Source organism: Hippocampus comes, unplaced genomic scaffold (genome assembly GCF_001891065.2).
Source record: "Hippocampus comes isolate QL1 unplaced genomic scaffold, H_comes_QL1_v1.1 scaffold174, whole genome shotgun sequence".
Classification (NCBI taxonomy): domain Eukaryota; kingdom Metazoa; phylum Chordata; class Actinopteri; order Syngnathiformes; family Syngnathidae; genus Hippocampus; species Hippocampus comes.
This window is the reverse complement of record NW_017805983.1, coordinates 7,299,088-7,310,029: the sequence shown is the minus strand read 5'-3', so window position 1 is coordinate 7,310,029 and position 10,942 is coordinate 7,299,088. Positions and strand designations below refer to the sequence as shown.

The 10,942-nt window shown below is 43.4% G+C and overlaps 1 protein-coding gene across 6 annotated transcripts in view; it reads left to right on the top strand.

Moving 5' to 3' along the window:
* The first annotated feature begins 3,323 nt into the window (after positions 1 to 3,323).
* LOC109528247 (poly(rC)-binding protein 3-like) overlaps positions 3,324 to 10,942 on the top strand; it is a 13,638-nt gene continuing 6,019 nt past the window's right edge. For 5 of the 6 annotated variants that reach the window (XM_019890626.1, XM_019890625.1, XM_019890624.1 and 2 more), the window contains exons 1-8: positions 3,324 to 3,536; positions 8,132 to 8,296; positions 8,446 to 8,469; positions 8,556 to 8,588; positions 8,809 to 8,925; positions 9,823 to 9,954; positions 10,027 to 10,155; positions 10,740 to 10,883. In XM_019890626.1, the coding sequence (XP_019746185.1) occupies positions 8,222 to 8,296; positions 8,446 to 8,469; positions 8,556 to 8,588; positions 8,809 to 8,925; positions 9,823 to 9,954; positions 10,027 to 10,155; positions 10,740 to 10,883 (654 nt within the window). In that variant the 5' untranslated portion in view covers positions 3,324 to 3,536; positions 8,132 to 8,221. Of the gene's footprint in view, positions 3,537 to 6,096; positions 6,194 to 8,131; positions 8,297 to 8,445; positions 8,470 to 8,555; positions 8,589 to 8,808; positions 8,926 to 9,822; positions 9,955 to 10,026; positions 10,156 to 10,739; positions 10,884 to 10,942 lie in introns of all 6 variants that reach the window. The other variant, XM_019890623.1, reaches the window with a different exon arrangement.

Genomic DNA, 10,942 nt, shown 5'->3' with positions numbered 1-10,942 from the left:
AAACACCGCACTGGAAGGCCTGAGCCCAGGCTTGGACCCCCACTTTTAGGATTGTGAGGCGGATGTGCCAACCACTTGTACCCCATGCATGGTAAATGTATTTTTTTTTTTAAATTGCAGTTGAGTTATTTCACGTTGTGTGCTGTTCAATAAAGGATTCCTGTGTTACCTATAAACACACACACACACACACACACACACACACACACACACACACACACACACACACACACACACACAAAAACGTAGCTGTCACTTGATGGTGTGTCATGTTTCTGTGCTCGAACAAAGCCTGAACATAGAGTTTTTCAAGCCGGCAAAAAAAAAAAAAAAAAAAAAATCAAAGAGAGAGAAGTTTGAATACAACATTGGTTTTTGCTAGCAGGCAAAGAGGACCCATTATGTGCTCCAGCAAAAAGGGTCAGGCACTATTTTCCATTAGGAAACTGGAGTTTGTATTGGGTTGCATCAGCGGTACAAGGGATGCTTTTAGAGGACGAGTTTATTATGCACTGGAGTGCTCTGATCGTGGCCAACGGGAATAAAGTCTACACAAAGGAAAATGCCAGCTTACATTTATTTAGAGTTGAATCCAGCTCTTTCATTACTTTTTAATACATCTGGTACATCTTGAGCCACTTCATTGTACACTCAGAAAAATACAGCAATTTCTGCCAAACTGTATTTTGTTGTTAAAGATTACTGATACAACAAATTGTAATCTACATGTACCGTTAATTTGTTGAGGAGAATTTGAAAAAGTTGCACCAGTATTCGAGATTCTCTAAAACAGAATTTTCCCCAAGGGAATGTTTAATGGTGGAGAATGATGTGATTCAAACTGTAATCTTGATTCTATTTCTTTCCCTTTTTTTATGCCTTTACTGCAACGATGCAGAGGCAAAACAGAGACTTGCCTCTGCAGCGCTGAATTCCAACGTGTCGAAAACAATGCTTACATTACTTTTATCAAGAAGTTCAATACTATCAGTGATGATTGCGTATTTGTTGCCCAATGGCTGGCTTTCGTCCATGCTTCCGACGTCAATTACAGTTACATGATTGTGCTGGTTGTGGGAAATCAATATTGCAGAGTAAAGTGTGTCACAAACAGCTTATAAAGCCTCCGTGACTAAAGATGAAAAGGTATGAAAGTTTCACATCATGATTTTGGTAACCAAAATGATCACTGATACGGGTTGATATAGATGTTATCGGGATAATAATTTTATAATAGATTTTAATGCACTCAAGTCTCCAAGAATTGCAGTAGCAGTCAAAAGTTTGGAAATCCCCTCTAATTTGGTGTTTTTTTTTCATTATTTAACAATGTCCTAAATTATAGACTTAAGTCAGTGACATTATGAAGAAATATTGATGGAATTATTTCGTGAACCAAAAAAAACGTTATCAAAACAGAAGATGTTTTATCATTTAGATTCTTCCAAGTAGGCACCTTTGGCCCAAGAAACAGCTTTGCAAAGCTGGGTATTTTCTCAGTCAGCTTTATGATGTAGATGAAGCTTTATAACCTGGAATGACTTTCAGTTTACAGCTGAACATTATCAAGCATTAATAGCTTGATTTTTTTGACCTCTCAATGTGTTTGAAGGCATTGGAATTTGAAGGGTTTATCAAACTTTTGTCTGGTACTGTCCTCCCAGATGAAAAGGACTCAAAAGGTTTTTCCTGATTTCCACACGGGATAATTACATTGACTTAATTTTCCCCCTGCACACTCTTGGTAGCACCCTGCATCCTTGCCCAATGGCATATACGTCTGACATCTTGTTCATCCTTAACGCTTCTTTTCTCCTACGGTTCTTCATTTTAAAACAATTTCAAAGCACTAGCCTTTTCACCCCTAAATATGACCATCAATTTTCATCCCCTTCTTCAAACCCTAACACACGTACACACACTTCATAACTTTTCCACAACTTTTTTAAAATAGTGACTGCACAGCACTGGTTGCACACAGAAGGGTCATCCCAGTTCAATGTTTGTGTCGCCTCTCTTGCATGGACAGCAATCAGTGGGATTGACTGTGGCTGCCATTTCCCTCACCCTGTCCTTCACACCCTTCTGCCTCCATTAGGACACGAGTATTCTGATAGGAAATGCGGCCGACTGTGAGGTTCTGGTTGGGGTGGGGTGGTTGGTAATGGGGCTGACCATCACCTTGCTAGAGGCCATTGGCAGGCAGGGTGGGCAGGGTGGGGTCAGTGAAGTTAGAGGGCTCACTTGACTCCGACATCCTGCTGTGCCCTTTATCTACTACCAATTTGTCCTAAAATCCCAGGCTGGACCTGTTAGGAGCTTTTTTTTTTTTTTTTACCATTTCGCTGCTAAGCATCCGTGGCTCAGGATTGGAGTAGTGAAGGTGGACCAACACATGATCCACCCCCACACTACTTGTTATTCAGTGTCGAGCTAATTTAATGCTCTATTTGTAGTTTGTCCCGTGGGCCATTTTACAGTTGGGTTGGTGCATTACCACACAATTTAAAATTTGTATGGTGCAGGTATGAAAGGGAGAATCCAATTTGTATCAGGATTGTTTGTGATGAGAAATGGGGAAACTCTTGTCAATGAGGCAAAACCTGTTCTTCATTGTCTGCATTGCCCCTAATCCAACAACATTTGCTTCCTCCTCGCATCCGCATCCAAGCCTAATAATGTCAGATTAAGCTCTGCACAAATGTCCATCTGACATGAGGGCTGGATTTGTGCTGGATTGGTAAATCTGGATGGGCTGGCTCCCAAGACCTATAATTCTACACACACACACACACACACACACACACACACACACACACACACACACACACACACACACACACACACACACACACACACACACACATAGCCGACCGGATTAAAAAGCAGAGGAGCTGTAGAGGATCTGCATGTCATTGCAGCAGAGCGGGTGTTTACTCAAGCTTTTGAGGTGTTCGGCTGATTGAGGCGTAAAAGTTCCTCAACTATCCCAAAAAGACACATTTGAAATAAGACCGTTCATTTTGGTGACAAGGACTCAGTGCAGTTTGGTCTTCTTGACCCTCCCATGTGCACGCAAACGTTTCCTGAGGCCACAGTTCCGATTTAGAGCACCTCAACCCTAGATATGTCCCAATAATGCCCTTGTGCCTCAGTGGGCATGCATGCCCTCCTTTTGTTACAGGAAAAAAATATGGGGGGGTGAGAGGTGGAGGGTCTTGATAGGGCGGTGGGTGACGCTCGCCCAGATTACGTGTCATCCAATAGCCTATTTACACTCAACACCAAACAGTATGGCAAACAAATCTCACCGCAGCATCTAAACTTGGATGGCCGAGATTCACAGCAATCATAGAATTTCAAGATTGGTCACGTGTTCCCCTGGTCACTCACGTGACCCTTTGGCATCGACCAATTGGGTGGCGCTTCGTCCTGGCGAGAGCGAAAGGAAGAGGGTGGGGATCATTTTCCTTTTTGCGATTTTTAATCTTGCTACATCAACGGCGGTCGTAGACATCATCCTGCCCGACAGAAAGGTAAAATTGTTTTTTTTTCGTCAATGTTGATTTGGCGATAGGGGGCCAACATCTGGTGTTTGCTGTTTTCATCTAGTAAATTCATTTTTGTCCCCTGAAATTATTGGACAGTATCTATATCTTTCGATACACCGTTAATATTTATTTATTTATTTATAGCGATGGTTGCTGGAATTTTGAAGCATCGAACTGCGTAAGCGGAAAACCAAATTGTCCGATGCCATCGGGATTAATTAATTTAATTGATTAATTTACCAGCCCAACCATGACCTTTTAGATGCACTTCGACTCTTTGGACCCATTATTTTATTTTATCATCTGGAAAAGATGTTATTAACGCTTTCTTAACTTATCGTCAGTGCCACGAGGATCCTATGAATGGTGGAAATATTTTGTTTGCCACAAAAGAATTACCACAGAATGGGCAGTTGACTGAGAAGAGCTTTTATGCTGCTCAAGCATGATCGCCTTTATTTAGTATGAATTTATCTACAGTTGGCTTGACTCACGCTGCGACATTCTGAAAGGCACATATGGGTCGCTTGTGATTGTTATCCCAATTATCGTCATGTTGATATTAGTGCTGCCATGTTTGCTAAGCTTGAAATGTGGTCTGAGCTTGCGCGGCACAATGAATGACTGCTTTGTTGTTGGAAAAATGCACTTTAAAAAACATGAGCAACATTTGGAAGCAGTTACGTATCTTGTGGAAAGACCTCCAAGTCAATGAGTTCCAAAGCGAGCAGGAGCCCGTGACTTACTTGACTTATTGCAAATTATGGCAAATCTAAAATGGCCGACTTGACGCGCAGCTTTTTCACAGCACAACATGGTGCGCCTGTATCGTTAAGCCTTTGACGGTGCGGCACAGATGCTTGTAAGCCACGTCACAGCGGCAATTGCAGGCGAACACACTCTGAGACACTTTGAGCGCTACTTGCTGCAAGTTGGCTCTGCTGTGAGTGTCTTTGAGGAAGCTTTTGATCGTGATCGAGGCTGAGGTATCGGGATTCTGGGTCGCTGATGTGGACTGACAGCTTTTGAAAGGACTGTCATAGTGCTGTAGCATTGGGTGGATGCCCCCCACCCACCCACTCTCATCCTATCGTACCACTTGCAACAAAAGCCCACACGAGACAAGAGCTGCTCATCTAGCAGTGAAGGGAACTTGTGAAGGAAGCTTCCCATATTGAAGATCTTCAATGAAAATCTGATGGTCCTCACTCGAAGAGATGAAATTATCTCTTGAATGCCGTGTTAGAAAAAAAAATTGTCAATGAGGTCAGCCAGAGGGCTCCCCCTGCTCCCTTTTGTTCACCCGTAATTGGAGCACAAACATCCGAAAGACCTCCTCAGTTATATGAGGAAACACATTGGCCGCACTCGCCTCGGGCCAAATGATGAGCTGCCTCATCTATAAATGCAAACATCTGCGGTAGATAAAAGCAGGATGATTGATTTTTAAAAACAGCTCATGCATTTTGATCAACAACTCTTTCCAGGAACATACTCTGAATGTTCAAGGCATTAATATAAAGTATTCAGTCGGCGTTCTTGCTATTGCAATATTTTGCATCCTTGCATCAAAGCATCAAAATGGAATGCCTGCCTTGATTTATGGATTAGGCAGATGACCGGGGCTTTAGATGGGATCATATGGCGGGGCTATACAGGACTTTTCCTCGTCATGTTTTGCAATATATTCACACCAAGGCATATCGATGATGGGCAACACGACACCTTCGCCACAATGCAACATTCCTGAAACACCAACATAACTAAGAGAGGTGGTCTTTGGGGATGAAATGACCCCAGTCCTTTCCAGCCAGGGGGCGGGTTTGCATCAGTTACACATCAGCAGCTCCTCATAAAAAGCAGCAACGTTACCATTGTTACAAGAGCAGAAATGGAAGGCAAGACATCAAGAGACAAGGCCTCGGGTTCATCTTTCTTCAACAGCAATGCACAAGTCTTTTCTGTGCATGGCAATCAGACACAGGGAAATTCGGGAGGAAGGCGAGGGGTGTGTGTAGGAGGTATGGTGCATTTTGTGCACTGTGTTGCCCAGCCGAGCGTAAAGCGTGATTAATTCAATGGCCGCCATAGAGGAGGAGGCTAACAGTGCTGCAACACCGAGCATGACCCACTTTCTCCATCAGATGTCATGAAAAATTCCCTGCCATCCCTCATTGTGTCGTCGCCCCAACTTCCTGCCTGACTGTCAGAAATGGGGGAGGCACATTGACAACTATTAGCGGAAACTTGTAAAATGGTATGCACTGGAATTGTCAAAGAAAAGCCAAATACTGTACTCCCAAACCTGACCTCAAAATGAAAAGACCATTGGCTGCAAGGTTTTCGCCAAAAGGGCCAAATGATTCATGGGGCCTTGGCCTAGTTCTGTTCCATGGTATAAATGCTCAAAACACTATTCAAATTTGAGTTTTGGTTTGCTTTTGGTTGACCTCAATCTACAGCTTTCGGTATTTAATCACATCTGAGGAAGATCTTTAAAGGTATGATTTTTATGACCCCAATAAATGCATCTCTGTGTGAACAGGACACTGACCCTCGGGCTAAACTGTAACCTGAAACATCAAGCAACTTCCAGAGTGCGTTCTGCAGCACTTAGATGTGCTCTGCCTCCCCCCTCCCTGGTGAGGACCTGCACCACTGGATCAAGTCTTAAACGCGGATTAAGGTTTTTTTTTATGTAATCTGGTCTCCTCTGGGAGATTGGAGAGACAGCTGGCAACAGAATCCCTGTCCTTATCTCTTGGTCCTCCCCTGGCCTCTAACCAAGCCATGCATGCAGCATAGCTTAGCAGAGGTATGATTTCTGGATCCAACACAACATGGTGATGTTGGTTTACAAGGAGGGTGCTACAGCTGCAGAAGTTGTTCACGAGATAGCAATGGAACCATCTTCCAAGAATGTATGCAACGATTAGCCATTAAGTGGGTTCTTAATCATTCAACATCAAGCCCTGCAATTATTGTACTAACAAAGCGGAATCAACATCAGTAGCTTTCTTTTTTTTCTGGCAAACATCTGTCTATGCCGTGCTTTTAACCAAGAAACATCTTGATTTCTTCCAATTAAAAGACTGCCAGGGCCGGACAATATGAGTACAAAGCTGCTAATTAACAGATGGCACACAGACAGATGCAGTAGTAAAATGAAGATGGGGCAGATGAGATATAAACTGTAAATGTGTTTTCATCTCCGCCTCTGATTGGCAGGTTAAGATGTCAAGTTCAGCTGCATCAGGAGGTCTCCCCCACACGCACACAATTTCTAAACAAGCATCATTTTGTCTCACCGCAGAAGAAAAAAAGAAATTCTCCGAATAGGTCTGACATCGTGAGATCAAAATCATGTTAAATTCAGTATTGCAGCTCATCCATAAAACTGGAGGGTCTTCAGTTCTAGTCACGCTGTGGCAAGTGCCCATGAGCAACGTAGCAAACACCGCGACTGAGCTTGCAACTCCCCATCACCTACTGACCTGATCTTTCTTTTGCATCTTTGGTGCAACAAAAATATACAGGAGAGTGTCAATTTAAGGTGCCATGACGGATTATATGAAGTGTGATGAATGTAAACGTCAACGTTTTCATAACAAATTAAAATGTAATGTGCTGCCTTTCACCGCTGAAGATTAAAAGAAAACACATTTCACTGGTAAATGGTGTCATTTGATCGTCTAGTCCAGTGGTTCTTAACCTGGGTTCGATCGAACCCCAGGGTTTCGGTGAATCAGTCTCAGGGGTTCGACAGAGCCTCACCCATGGAGGTTAAAACACACCCAACTCAATATGTCAATTAGTTATGATACGCCTGCTTGGCCATCACTGGGTGGTTCATTTTGTGCACAATTTTAAAAATTATACTCCATACTAATTGTTTACTTTTTTCTGTTTTAAATAAATGTTTTGTTTTTTTTTTAATGTCTTGAGTTTGTAAAAAAAACCATTATTTTTCATTAATGAATTTTCGGTGAATGTGCATATGTACTGGTTGGGTTCGGTACCGCTAACAAGTTCAATAACCACTCGTGTAGTCATTTGATGTGTTGTCCCATTCTAACTGCGCGCTTGACATTGTGGTCGGGAGCGCCCTCTTGTGTTCATCCTTGTAAGTGGCGCCTGACGTCACTCGGAAATCAACTCCGAGATTAGAGCTGCTGTTGAAAAGGATTTGATAAAAATACAAATGCGTTGGATGGCTCATGTCAGGCCTAAATTCTCTGTTTGAAATGCGATGAATCCATTTGAAAGGTCCCGTGGAAAGGGACATTTCTTTAAATGGGAAAATCATATTCACATTTAATCCTGTTTAATTAAACAAGTCATTCGATCAGTTTAAAGATGTTGACCAATAGTCTGTTCACTATAGAATCGCATTGCAAGAGGAGTAAAAAATAAAATAAACATTATATTACATTCCAAAGGGGCGTCAGAGCTGTAAGTTTTTTTTTTTTTTTCAAGTTGAGCACATTGTACGCTGCAGAAAACTGAAGCTGGATTGTGAGCAGGGAACTGTCCCAATTTGAAAGTGCTAACGTCTGACGTTATCCCTCTTTGCTTTGCAGGTGACCCATTGGCCGACTGCACCCTCACACCCCACTGGCCCTCGAACTCCTTTCTGACTTGACCACACCCCTTTCCTTTTCAAATCCAACATGGAGCCCATTAAAGTCCAATCAGAAGGTGGACTCAATGTGACCCTAACCATTCGGCTGCTGATGCACGGCAAGGTTTGATACCAGAGCTCGAAGTACACACATATCAAAAAGCATTCAGATGACCCCCCCCCCCCAACAAAGTCAAATTTTTGTGCATTTGTAAATTTCTCTATTGTGAGACAAATAAAGGTTTTTCTTCTTCTTCATTTGTGTCTCTGCAGGAGGTTGGAAGCATCATTGGGAAGGTAAATGCCATCAGATCGGATGTCAATGAAATACTTTGATTGAGAAATAATACGCACATCTTCTGAATGCACTTTATCACTTCCAGAAAGGGGAGACGGTGAAGAAAATGCGTGAAGACGTAAGTCAAGGTTTTTTGCGGGCATCTTCTTGTAAAAGCTATTGGTGGTGGTGCCTTGATTTATGACTTCAATTTGTATTCTGACCAGGCTAGCAACTTAGCAAAATTTGCCTCAGAACACACAATAAATAAATAAACAACTCTCCAAAGTCGTAAGTTGGGGCACTTGTAAGTCAAGGTACAGTTTCTTGCTCATAGACAAGCCTGTGCTGCTATACAGAGTGGAGCTCGCATCAACATCTCAGAAGGCAACTGCCCCGAACGGATAGTCACCATCACTGGGCCAACAGATGCCATCTTCAAGGCCTTCGCAATGATAGCCTACAAGTTTGAGGAGGTAACAGCTTCTATGGTGCCTTGATACAAGCACAATTTACTCTCATTAGTTTCCCTCTTTTATGCAGTTCATTTGGGCGGTGGGAACACAATGGATGGCTGTTTGGAGATATTGAGCATCTTTGTATAATCCATTGTTTTTCCCTTTCTACAAGGAACGTTTCTCCTAAAACACCAGATATAAAAATGTCGACACACCATTGTTGCAATGGATTGTTTTTGTGATACGCACTTCCATTTGGCAAAAACACAAGAATTTCCGATGGCATCCCACCCGTCTGTCATTTGACCATAGTAGAGCAATCAAGAAAAGAGAATATGGCTTGAATGATGAATTTAGTCTCCTTCTTTACTGCTTTTGTCTGAATGTGCGATTTGTCAGGTGAAAAGAACATGCAAAATTAATTGATTCCAAGGAAGAACCTTGGACATCATTTGAATTTCAAGATATAATTTGGGCCAAACAATAGATGTTTTGGAAATGTTGACATAATGAACATCTGTGATTGGCTGGCAAGCAGTTCAGGGTGTACGCTGCCTACTGTCCGAAGACAGCGGGGATAGACTCCAGCACACCCCGCGACCTTTGTGAGGATAAGCGGATCAGAAAATGGATGGATGGATGGATGGATGGACATAGTGAATATGATCATTGACGGACTGGCTAATAGATTTTTTTCTGTTGCCGGGATTACAGACATGCTCTTTTGATGCTGGAAATGGAATAACACGCTTTGGAGCTGATGCTAGCCAGCATGCTTGCTATTATGTTTTGTTTAATTACTCACAGAACAACACAAACCCGATGAATGAGGTTGCATTTTCAATCTGCCACTCGAAAGTATTCCAGACTTTTTGGAATGGTCTATAAAGTGAAATGAAACAAATGTCATTCCAGGATATCATCAACTCTATGAGCAACAGTCCTGCCACCAGCAAACCCCCAGTGACCCTAAGGCTTGTGGTCCCAGCCAGCCAGTGTGGCTCACTCATTGGCAAAGGGGGCTCCAAAATCAAAGAGATGCGAGAGGTAGCTGAAAGATAACCCCACGTCCCGGGAAGCAAACACAAACACATCGGTTCTCTTCCGTCTTTCCGCCAGTCCACAGGCGCTCAGGTCCAGGTGGCGGGTGACATGCTACCCAACTCAACAGAGAGGGCGGTGACCATTTCCGGAGCGCCAGAGGCCATCATACAATGTGTCAAACAGATATGTGTGGTGATGCTGGAGGTACGCTCGCCTTGTGTATTCTGGGCTCTCATCATGTGGATGTATGGAACCGGCAACCATTTTTGTCCAGTTTTACGAGAGCATGGTCACATTTCTACTGAGGGGATTTGATAACACTGATTGCTAACGTATGAGCATGGCAGATGAATAATATGAAACGTACGGGTGACCCCTTGGAAGGACCAATCACATTTCTGGTCTTTGTGTTGTTTGCATCGTTGATTTGAAAATTTGAACTGCCTGTATTGCCAGTTGTCCAGTGGGCCACCATGATGGCACCCACCATGGATGCCAGGACAGTTGCGACACGGCTGTAAGTCTCTAGAGTGCTTGGGGAGGCGGGGGGTGGGCGGGTTGTTTTTAGTGTGTAGCGTCATCATTATCCAGTTGAAAGAGATGTTCCAGGTGAATCACAAACTGGACGTTATGCAGCATGCACACAGTGAAGAGCACTTTTGTGTCACAGGTCTTCCCTCAGGCACTGTCCCTCTCAGCCTCACTTGATGCTCTCTTTCTTCCTCTTTTTCTTCTTCTCTAACACTTTCTCCACATCTCACTCCTTCTCCCACCCTTGCTCTCCTCAGTCCCCACCGAAAGGTGCCACAATCCCCTACCGCCCCAAGCCTGCCTCCACCCCTGTCATTTTTTCAGGTGGCCAGGTAAGAGCAGACCCACTGGGGGCGTCCACTGCCAACCTCAGCCTCTTACTGCAGCACCAGCCACTGCCTGTTAGTGTCGCACCAGGTTTTATTCAACCAACCCCTCTTCCCACCGCGCACACACAACC